Source organism: Cervus canadensis, chromosome 22 (genome assembly GCF_019320065.1).
Source record: "Cervus canadensis isolate Bull #8, Minnesota chromosome 22, ASM1932006v1, whole genome shotgun sequence".
In the NCBI taxonomy this organism is placed as follows: domain Eukaryota; kingdom Metazoa; phylum Chordata; class Mammalia; order Artiodactyla; family Cervidae; genus Cervus; species Cervus canadensis.
The window spans coordinates 11,995,864-12,008,398 of record NC_057407.1 but is presented as its reverse complement, the minus strand read 5'-3'; the positions used below and the strand labels follow the sequence as shown (position 1 = coordinate 12,008,398).

The 12,535-nt window shown below is 39.6% G+C and overlaps 1 protein-coding gene across 1 annotated transcript in view; it reads right to left on the bottom strand.

The window, feature by feature from the left end:
• Window positions 1-12,535, bottom strand: part of DNAH1 (dynein axonemal heavy chain 1) — a 74,645-nt gene that overhangs the window by 47,316 nt on the left and 14,794 nt on the right. The window contains exons 8-10 of the mRNA XM_043443366.1: window positions 1,992-2,149; window positions 1,258-1,469; window positions 404-702 (exon numbers count right to left, since the gene is read on the bottom strand). Of these exons, the coding sequence (XP_043299301.1) occupies window positions 404-702; window positions 1,258-1,469; window positions 1,992-2,149 (669 nt within the window). The remainder of the gene's footprint in view (window positions 1-403; window positions 703-1,257; window positions 1,470-1,991; window positions 2,150-12,535) is intronic.

Here is a 12,535-nt window from a genome sequence, read left to right as displayed (position 1 = left end):
AGAACCCGTGCTCCACAAGGGAAACCACTGCAGTGAGAAGCCCAAGCACTGCAACTAGAGAGTAGACCCTGCTCCCCTCAACTAGAGAATGCCTGCGTCCAGCAGTGAAGACCCAGCACAGCCAAAGATAAAAGTAAATAAATAAAATAAACACTTCTCAATGGAGGAACTCAGTGGCTAACTAAGAGATGGAGGTCACCAGAAGACACACCAGCCGGAGGTGCTGGGACATCCCCCAGCAACCAGGGGAGCAACCCCTATCCCTGGCATCCAGGACTGGGCAGAGCTGGGCACCCTGCCCCTGGCAGCCCAAGTCCCCCCAACGCTGCACTGCCCTAGCCACCGGCGCCTGAGAAAGAACAGTTCCAGTGGCGATAGGTGGCTCTGCCCAGCCAACCCCTACCTGTAGGGGCTGTTTATTAAGTCTTCGCCCCAGACCATGTCGTCCGCGCAGTCGAGCACGCTGCAGCAGGCGTCGCTGATGAACTGCGAGAAGCTGCTGAGCGAGTCCTGCACCAGGAAGCGCAGCGTGTCCTGCAGCATGTACTTGAGCAGCTCCATCAGCTTGCGCAGCTTCGACATGAGGTACACCTCCCAGTTGGTCTCGTAGAGGTTGTACCAGCCTTTGCTCATGTCGCGGAGGCTGCTGCGCATGGCCACCTTGAGCGTGCTGATCCAGCTGTCCTTGAGGAACATCTGCACCTGCGGGGCCATGGCTGGCATCACGGGGCCACCTGATGGAGGGGCCTGCCGCCCACAGCCACCACGGTCGGGGGTGGGGGTGCCTCCGGACTCAGACGACCGTCCCCAGACCCCAGCTTACTGCCAAGCCCTGCCAACCAACACCCCCTGCCTGCCTCCCCACCGGGGACTGGGGCATGTCGGGGAGGGGAGAGGGGAAGGAGGGAGGGGCGGCAGAAGCTGGGCTTTCCCACCACGGAGAATGAGACAGACAGAGACAGCGAGGCAGAGTGGAGCCGAGAGAAGACGCTTTCCTCCTAGTCCTGCTGGTACCTGTCTCCCTTGACACTGTACACCCCTCGCCCCTCACACTCTCATGCTCGGGGGGATACAGGGGTACATGGGGTGCCCATTCTCTTGCAAGGTCTAGGAAGAGGGAAGGCCTGGTTTCAAGGAAAACAGGAGATCTCAGCTGATGGACCCCCTCCCCCAGGGCTTCCCAGGACCCCTGTCTGTGTCCAACGGCTCCGAGGCCCTGGCCCGCTGCCACCCTCCGTCCCCTGGAGGCCCACACACCTGGGAGAAGGTCTGCGACTGGATCTGCTCGAACTCCTCCAGGCGGCTGTACTTGGAGAGGCTCGAGTGGAAGAGGGACATGGTGGTCACCTTGTTGCACTCGGCCCGCACCTTGCTGAGGGCCGTGATGACCTCCGACCGTGTGAGCAGGGACACGAAGGTGAAGTCTGCCTTCTGTTCCAGGAAAGGGTACTTGGGTACACTCACCAGCCCTGCCGGGGTGGGGGGGAACAAGGGCCAGTGTCAGACCAGCCTTGGATGGACCAGGGATCAGGGCCAATCTCTCAGGTAATGATGGGGAGACAATTCCTGCCTCCTCCCCAGAAGAGACACCCATGTCCCTGGAAACTCTTCTTCCCCATCACCTTACCTGGGTGACCCCAAGGTCCTGCAGTGAAGTGCCCATTCTGGGATGGGTAAACCAATTCCCTCCAGGTGACTCTGGGTCACAGGCCCCTTCAAGGTGGGTAAGAACCGTGGGCTCCCTCCCCACCCTGGCTCACTCACCCTGCACACAACCCCTGGGCCCATCCATTTACCCAGTCATTTCTGCACCAGAATTTTCAGAAGCACTTTCTTCCACCACCACCTGCTCCCTGACCCTAAACCCCAGCTCTCCAAGCAGGTGGGAAAACAAGGAGATGCGTTCTGGGGACAGGAAGGTCCCAGAGAGAGGGGCGGGAAGGCTCTGGCCGAGGGTGGCCGTGGGACCACCTTTGCCCAACCACGCTCACCTTGCCTGGGCACCCTCTCCTCCTCCTTCTCAGGCAGAGTCACGTAGGAGAACGTCTCCGGCTTTGAGGAGACGATTTTGTCAAAGTTGATCTTGTTCATGCTGCGCTCGTAGTCCAGGTTTACTTCCCTAGAGAGGTTGCTGAGGTGCTCCAGAACCCTGCCCATAGGGAGTGGAGGGGGCAGAGTCAGCGAGCTCCACACACCCTGCCACCCACGCGCTGCAGGCCGGCTGCGCTCCAGGCTCTGCCCTGCCACGGACCTGGGGATATGAGTTTAGGGTGTCCCCTCTGCATTCTTGGGTGCACCTTTGTAATTTAGAGCCAAAGATATTCTAAATGATACAAAACTTAAGAAATGGAATTATGGACAACCAAGGTAACGATGGTGACATTCATTCAACTCTCCCCGGATACTTTTTTTTAAAAGAAAAGGAAATGCAAAGCAAGAAGAACAAATAACATTTACCAAAACCTACACCTTTAGCATAACTAGAATAAAGAGAACATCCAAACCCACATGACCTTCAAGTAGAAAAATAAACATCAACTCACAGTGCACTGTCACTCACACTCCAGCTGCAAGCCTTCATGCAGAACAAGGGAAGTCTGAAGAAAACTGCAGGGAGGGAAGTGTGGTAGCCCCAAGATGGATCTAAAATCCTTCCAGAAAGAGAAAAAGTTTCCTAACTGCAAAAATACCGAACAGAGTACATCAGGGCACTTACTAAAAGGGACTCCGAGGCGCACGTTCAAGGCAGGAGCCTCTGAAAGGCATGACTTACAAAGGGGGAAGGTAACAGGAAAGGGGTCTTTTGGAGACTGGGAGTGTGAGGCAGCTAGAAAAACAAGTGAAAATTAAGAGTCCTGCAAGAGAGAACAAAATCCTGGAGGACACACGACTCTCCCCGCCTCCCTACCAGAAACATAGACACACACACACACACACACACACACACACACACACACACACCCATGGCCATGTATTTTTTTTAAAAAATTAATAAGCCAGTTTGCTATACTAACACAAGAGGGCGCACTGGAACTACAAATCTTGTACATCTTTCCAAATCCATGAAATGAGTAGGTGAAAGACTGTATATAAAGCTACTGTAAGAAAAAGAAAACACCTTACTTGATGAAAATTCTCACATACCTTTCAAGAAAGATAAAGCAGAGGAAAACTAATACAACACTTCAAACTAAAGTGTATCTTTTCAAACGCGCATTTGGACATACTAAAAAATAAAACATGGGTATAGGCAAATAATAGGAAGAAAAGAAATGATATTTAGTTGGACTCATTGAAAAATAGAACTAAATTATCTAATTAAGGAAAGCTAAATTATTATAAGGTGTCCAAGGAAGAATACAGTCAAATTTAAAAGGTAATAAAATACATATAAGAAAGTTAGTAATATAACCAAGAGAACAAAGATGAGAAGAAGAAAGAACAGAAAAGGATCAGAAAGTTGTTGAATTAAAAACAGACAAAAATAAATAAATAAATAAAAACAGGCAGAGTGCCCCTGACCCTGCAGCAGGCCATCGCCAACCCATGTCTCCGCTGGAGACTCCAGGACACTCACAGTACACTCTAACTCTTACGACCAAAATCAATTGAAGCCTGGCAGGAAAGACAAGGGTGGCATTTAGGAGGTCTCTATCACAGTCCAAGAGAGGATGATAGTTAAGTCTGGACTATGGAGAAAGTAACAGAGATGAAAGAAGGCTGGAACCGATGAGGAAACTGAAGGTCACAGAAGTGGAGCAGTTTGCCTGCACCTGTGGAACTAACAAGGGGCCACCCCAGCCTTTAAACTGTCATCACACTTGGAAACCACAGTGTTACACACATGGTCATATTCAATTCTCTGTCAATAAGACCCTGATAAAAACTCTGGGCCCCGGGGATTCAGAGATCAAGCCCTGAACCTTTGGAGTGGGAGCACTGACTCCGAGACCCTAGACTACCAGAGATCTAACCCTAGGGAGTATCAAACAGTGAGAACTCACACAAAGGAAACCACCTGAATGCAAGACCCGGCATCACCCAACCACCAGTAGCACCCGGTGCAGGACACCTCACCTAAACAACAAACAAAACAAAAGTACAGATCCAGTCATCAGCAGACAGGATTACCACCTCACTCAGCCTTGCCCATCAGAGGAAGAACAAACAAACAAAAACTCAGCACAAATCTCACCCTATATGAAGCTTACACAAACCACTGGACCAAACTTAGGAGGGAAAAAACCAAAAGGAAAAAAGAATTCAACCTTGAAGCCTGGGAAAAGGAGACCTCAAACACAATAAGTTTAAAAAAATAATGAAACAGCAGAGAAATATTACATAAATGAAGAAGCAAACTAGAAACACAGAAGTCCAAATAAATGAAGAGGAAACAGGCAAACTACCTGAAAAAGAATCCAGAATAATAATAGTAAAGATGATCAAAAACCTTGAAAACAAAATGGAGAAAATGCAAGAATCAATTAACAAAGACCTAAACGAATTAAAGAATAAACATACAAACAACACAATTACTGAAATTAAAAATACTCTAGAAGGAATCAATAGCAGAATATCTGAAGCAGAAGAACAAATCAGTGAGCTGGAAAATAAAATGGTGGAAATAACTTCTGAAGAGCAGAATGAAAAGAACTGAGGATAGTCTCAGAGACCTCTGGGACCATATCAAAAGCACAAACACTCAAATTATAGGGGTTCCAGAAGGAGAAGAGAAAAAGAAAGGGTATGAGAAAATTTTTGAAGAGATTATAGTTGAAAATTTCCCCAACATGGAAAAGGAAATAGTTCATCAAATCCAAGAGGCACAAAGAGTCCCATTCAGGAGAAACCCAAGGAGACACATGCCAAGACATATATTAATCAAACTAACAAAGACTAAACACAAAGAAAGAATATTAAAAGCAGCAAGGGAGAAGCAACAAGTAACATACAAGCAAAACCCCATACGCTTAACAGCTGATCTTTCAGCAGAAACTCTGCAGGCCAGAAGGGAATGGCAGGATATATTTAAAGTACTGAAAGTGAAAAATCCAGAACTAAGATTACTGTAACCAGCAAGGAACTCATTCAAAATTGATGGAGAAATCAAAAGCTTTTCAGACAAGCAAAAGTTAAGAGAATTCAGTACCACCAAACCAGCTTTATAACAAATATTAAAGGGACTTATATACGCAAGAACCTCAAGAGAAGAAAAAAGATCTACAAAATCAACACCAAACAATTAAGAAAATGGCAATAGGAGCATATATGTCAATAATTACTTTAAATGTAAATGGATTAAATGCTCCAACCAAAAGACACAGACTGGCTGAATGGATACAAAAACAAGACCCATATATATGCTGTCTGCAAGAAACCCACTTCAGACCTAAAGACACATATAGACTGAAAGTGAGAGGATAGAAAAATATATTCCATGCACATGGCAAGCAAAAGAAAGCTGGAGTAGCAATCCTCATATCAGACAAAGTAGGCCTTAAAATAAAGAATATTACAAGCAATAGGGAAGGACATTACATAATGATCAATGGCTCAATCCAAGAGGAAGATATAACAATTGTAAATATCTATGCACCCAACATAGGAGCACCTCGATACGTAAGACAAACGTTAACAGACATAAAAGGAGAAACTGACAGTAACACAATAATAGTAGAAGACTTTTAACACCCCACTCACACCAAAGGACAGATCATCAAAACAGAAAATTAATAAGGAAACACAAGTCTTAAATGATATATTAGATGAGATGGATCTCATTGATATCTTCAGGACATTCCATTCAAATGCAGAAGAAGAATACACCTTCTTCTCAAGTGCACATGGAACATTCTCCAGGATAGACATCTTGGGTCACAAATCAAATCTCAGTAAACTTAAGAAGACTGAAATCGTATCACACATCTCTGACCACAACGCTATGAGACTAGATATCAATTATGAGAAAAAAAAACTATAAGAAACACAAATACATGGAGATTAAACAACACATTTCTAAATAACCAACAGGTTACTGAAGAAATCAAAAGAGAAATTAAAAAATTTCTAGAAACAAATGACAATGAAAACACGACAACTCAAAACCTATAGGATGCTGCAAAAGCAGTTCTAAGAGGGAAGTTTATAGCAATACAATCCTACCTCAAGAAACAAGAAAAACTCGAATAGACAACCTAATTTTACACCTAAAACAACTGGAAAAAGAAGAACAAAAAACCTCCAAAATTAACAGAAGGAAAGAAATCATAAAGATCTGAGCAGAAATAAATGGAAGAAACAATGGAAAAGATTAATAAAACTAAAAGCTGATTCTTTGAGAAGATAAACAAAACTGACAAACCTTTAGCTAGGCTCATCAAGAAAAAAAGGGAGAAGAATCAAATCAACAAAATTAGAAATGAAAAAGGAGAGGTTACTAAAAATGAAAATGCAGAAATACAAAGGATTATAAGAGACTATTATGAACAACTATATGGCAATAAAATGGATAACCTGGAAGAAATGGATAGATTCTTATAAAAGTTCAATCTTGCAAGACTGAACCAGGAAAAAAATAGAAATTATGAACAACCCAATTACAAGCATTGAAATTGAAGCTGTGATCAAAAATCTCCCAAAAAACAAAACCCAGGACCAGATGGCTTCACAGGAGAATTCTATCAAACATGTAGAGAAGAGCTAATGCCTATCCTTCTAAAACTCTTTCAAAAAATTGCAGAGGAAGGAACACTTCCAAGTTCATTCTATGAGGCCACCATCACCCTGATACCAAAACCAGACAAAGACAACACAAAAAAAGAAAACTACAGGCCAATATCACTGATGAACATAGATGCAAAAATCCTCAACAAAATTTTAGCAAACAATTCAGCAACACATCAAGAAGCTCATATACTATGATAAAGTTGGGTTTATTCCAGGTATGCAAGGATTCTTCAATATATGCAAGTCAATCAATGTGATACACCATATTAACAAATAGAAACATAAAAACCATATGATAATCTCAATAGATGCAGAAAAAGCCTTTGGCAAAATTCAGCACCCATTTATGATTAAAACTCTTCAAAAAATGGGCATACAAGGAACCTTCCTCAACACAGTAAAGGCCATATAGGATAAGTCTATAGCAAACATTATTCTCAATGGTGAAAAATTGAAAGCATTCCCCCTAAGATCAAGAACAAGACAAGGGTGTCTACTTCCACCACTATTATTCAACATAGTTCTGGAAGTTCTAGCAACAGCAATCAGAGAAGAAAAAGAAATAAAAGGAATCCAGATCAGAGAAGAAGAAGTAAAGTTCTCACTGTAGATGACATGATACTGTACATAGAAAACCCTAAAGATAGTATCAGAAAATTACTAGAGCTAATAAGTGAATTTAGCAAAGCTGCAGGATACAAAATCAATAATACATAGAAATCCCTTGCATTTCTATATACTAACAATGAAAAACCAGAAAGAGAAATTAAGGAATCAATCCCATTCACCATTGCAACAAAAACAAATAAATATCTAGGAATAAACTTACCTAAGGAGACAAAAGAACTGTACACAGAAAATTACAAGACACTGATGAAAGAAATCAAAGACAACATAAACAGATGGAGAGATATTCCATGTTCCTGGGTAGGAAGAATAAATATTGTGAAAATGACTCTACTACCAAATGCAATCTATAGATTCAATGTGATCCCTATGAAATTACCAATGGCATTTTTCACAGAACTAAAACAAAATATTTCACAGTTCATATAGAAACACAAAAGACCCCGAACAGCCAAAGTAATCTTGAGAAAGAAGAATGGAGCTGAAGGAATCAACCTTCCTGACTTCAGATTATACTACAAAGCTACAGTCATCAAGACAAGATGGTACTGGCACAAAAACAGAAATATAAACCAATGGAACAAGATAGAAAGCCCAGAAATAAACTTATGCACCCATGGGTACCTTAATTTTGACAAAGGAGGCAAGAATATACAATTGGGCAAAGACAGACTCTTCAATAAATGATGCTGGGAAAACTGGACAGTTACATGTAAAAGAATGAAATTAGAACTCTTCCTAACACCATACACAAAGATAAACTCAAAATGGATTAAAGACCTACATGTAAGATCAGAAATTATAAAACTATTAGAGAAAAACATAGGTAGAACACTTGATGACATAAATCAAAGCATGACCCACCTCCTAGAGTAATGGAAATAAAAACAAAGGTAAACAAGTGAGACCTGATTAAACTTAAAAAGCTTTTGCACAGCAAAGGAAACTATAAGCAAGATGAAAAGACAACCCTCAGAATGGGAGAAAATAAAAGCAAATGAAACAACAAGCAGCTCATACAACTCAATGCCAGAAAAACAAACAACCCAATCAAAAAGTGGGAAAAAGACCTAAACAGATATTTCTCCAAAGAAGACATACAGATGGCTAACAGACACATGAAAAAATGCTCAACATTGCTCATTATTAGAGAGATGCAAATCAAAACCACAATGAGATATCACCTCACACCAGTCAGAATGGCCATCATCAAAAAGTCTACAAACAATAAATGCTGGAGAGGGTGCGGATAAAGGGGAATGTTCTTGAACTGTTGGTGGAAATGTAAATTGATACAGCCACTATGGAAGATGCTATGGAGATTCCTTAAAAATCGATGAATAAAACTACCATATGACCCAGAAATCCCATTCCTAGGCATATTCCCTGAGGAAACCAAAATTGAAAGAGACACATGTACCCCATTGTTCATTGCAGCACTAATTACAATAGCTAGAACATGTAAGCAACCCAGTTGCTTCATCTGTCCATCGACATTTGAGTCAGTTCTGATGAGATGGATGAACCTAGAACCTATTATACAGAGTGAAGTGAGTCAGAAAAAGAAAGATAAATGTCGTGTTCTAATGCATACATACGGAATCTGGGAAAGTCGTACTGAAGAATTTATTTACAGGGCAGCAATGAAGAAACAGACATAGAGAATAGACTTATGGACATGGGAGAAGGGAGGAGAGGGTGAGACGTATGGGAAAGAGTAACACGAAACTTACATTACCATATGTAAAATAGATAGCCAATGGGAATTTGCTGTATGCCTCAGGGAACTCAAACTGGAGCTCTGTATCACCCTAGAGGGGTGGGATGGGGAGGCGGACGGGAGGGAGGTTCAAAAGGGAGGGGATATATGTAAACCTATGGCTGATTCATGTTGAGGTTTGACAGAAAACAAAATTCTGTAAAGCAATTATCTTTCAATTAAAAAAATTAAAAATAAATTAAAAAAAACAACAGGTAAATAAGCAGCAGCATGATAGAGACAAAGATAGGATGGAGTCTCTGATGAAAAGAAAACAGTGGAACAGAACTAATATTTAAAACAACAATTCAAGAAAATTTTCCAGAAATAGAAGAATATCTGAATTTAAAACATTTAAAAGGCCGATTGTGTACCTGGGAAAAAACATCTGGAATGATCAACTCTAAGATGTACCCCAGTAAAATGACTAAAGATGAAAAAAATCTCCAAGGCCTCCAAGAAAAAAAAAAAATAAAAAAACTTACAAGTGAAGGGGATTTTGACATCAGTTGTCTCAAAAGCAACATACAAAGCAAAATAAGAGAATAGCATTTTTTAAAGCAAGGAACAAAAGTATATGAACCAAGAATTTTATATCCAGTCAAGCTGTCATTCAAGTTATAAACATGCAAGAACTCTAAGAACACGATAACTTTGAGCCCTTTATAAGGAATCTTCTAGGAGCTTCAACCAGTCAAGAGACTGATGGGGTTCAGGACACACCACCCAAAAATATGGTACCTTGTACAGGATGTTCTAAGCTGAAGGATCACAAAAACAGCAGGTGCAGGGAGGATTCTCTGACCTTCCCCTGAAGCAGGTCATAAGACCCTCAAGTGAGAGATAGCTCCCCTTACCCGGAGGAAAGAGACATCCTTAGCCCCAGGATGGAGGAGGCCAAGAGGAACCTGAATGTGCAGAGCTTGTTAAGGTCCCCCAGGCGACTCAGTTCATATCCTTTTGTCCTATCACATTTCCCGCGACTTTCCGTCCTTCATCAAGCCTAGTATAAAAACATTCTGGTTTAACCTCTTTGTCTTTATTTCCATATGAATGCTCCCATGTCACATAAAACGTAAAACATGCTTCCCTCTTGTTTATCTGTTTTCTGTCACTGACACCCAGCCAAGAACCTAGAAGGGTATGGGAAGGGAGAGGGTATCGCCTCTCCTGCACGACAGGGGAAACTTCAGGAAAAGGATTCATACACTTAAAATAGTAGACTGAAGATTAACACAGAGAGATGACAGTGGAAGAATATTATCTTAGCATACTAACTAGAAAAAGGCAACTTAAAATGGGAGGAAAAAGGGATGAGACAAGTAAAATAAGATCAAGTACTGTTGTATAGGAAATAGGAGGTTAGCAGACACATTAAAAACCAATAAACTGGAGAGCAGAAGGTTAAACAAGGAAGCAGGAAATTATAAGCACAGTAAAAGGATAAGGACAAAAAAAAAACAGTAAAATAAAGATACAAACTGTCCTAAATACTGAAAGAAAAATTTTAAGTAAAAGAACAAAAAAAAAAAACCAACACATTATGAGGAGAAAGAAACAGTATTGTATTATAACACTCATAATAATTTTAATGTGAAACAACATGACAGAAATGAGATCAAACGTATCAGCCATATCAATAGAAGTGAATGGGCTTAACTCACTTTTCACAAGAAAAAAGATTTTTAGTTTGACTCACAAAGTAAGACCCAACTATATGGTGATAACAAGAGACCTACCTGAAACAAACTAATTCAGGAGGACTGAAAATAGAGGGAGGGGTAAAGATTTTACATATATATATATATATATATATATATATAAAATGGAAACAACAGCAAAAAAAAAAAAACCAACAAGTTACAATTCTGATATCAAGCAAAGTAAAATTCAGGTCAAAAAGCATTAGACCTGATCAAGGATACTTTTTAATGCTAAAAATATCAATTTATAATGATAATATAACATACTTCTCTCACTGGACAAGAGTAAGTGAAGATGCAGAAGATGTAAATAATATAAAGAATAAGGTAGATTTTTATGGAGTACATGTATATATAAAACTTTTGTACCTTAATAATAGGAATACACGTCTTCTCAAGTGCAAATGGAACATTCACAAACACTGATTACATACTGTCATACAGAAAATACCAGCAAGTTCTATATAGTAGAAATATTATAAATAACATTCTCTGATCTCAATACAACAAACTAAAAATTACTAACATTTTATTAGCAAGTACTTTCCACATGGAAAGCTAAAACCTCATATTAAACTCTATAATGAAATAGAAAATAAAAATCAAATTTTTGTAATAAAAAAATGAAGTACTACATATCAGAATCTGTGGACTACTGCATTTTCAAAGTTATCAGAAGGAAATTCATAGCCTTAAACCCATTTATCAACAAGAATGTAAATAAGTGAATTAAACACCCAGGACAAATACACACATGCACACAAACTATGAATATAGCAAAACATAAGCCAAAAGGAAGGAAATAATAAAAACAAAAGTAGAATGATAAAGATGTAATAAACAATCAAATTAATAATCCTAAATCCTATGTTTTTAAATTAACAATCCAAACAAATCACAAGTAACTTAATAAAGTAAAAAAGAGAACATAATTCTACAAAATAAGAGGTGACTAAGGAAGACAATGTTAAAATGAAAAAGATTTTAAATCATATTGCAAATTTCTATGCAAATATATATTAAAATCTAGACAACATGATAATTTTCCAGAGAAATAAAATATAACAAAATTGACTCCATCGGAAAAAGAAAGCTTAAATAGACCAATTTCTGTAGAAAAATTAAGTTATAGAAAAACTAAAAAAGTACCACGTCCAAATGGTTTATGAAAGGATGACCACATAGCCCCAATGCAATATAAATTGTTCCAGAGTACTGAAGGACAATGTCAAAATTCTTTATATGAAGTAAGTATAACTTTGCTTCAAACCTGTTAAAGACAGTACAAAAAAAATTACAGACCAACATCACATATCAATGACAAAATTCTAAATAGCTTATTAACCAACAAAACCCAATACCACATTAAGAAATGATACACCATGGCTAAGTGAGATTTATTAAAGGATTGCAAGGTTGTTTCAATATTCAGTTTAGTTCAGTTGCTCAGTCGTGTCCAACTCAATATTAAGAAATCAATTAATATAATTCACCATAGGAATAGATCTAAGGAGACAAACATGATTATCTCCATTGGTATTTTAAAATGTATGACATTTTTAATACATTTAAATGTGTTTAGAAATATATGACAAAAATTTAAGAAAACAAATCAACAGGTACATTATTAAATAAACAAAACCCAAAAGCTAGCATTTTTCTTAATGGAGAAACACTAGAGGTATTTCCACTAATATTAGGAACAAGGTACTGATGCCTA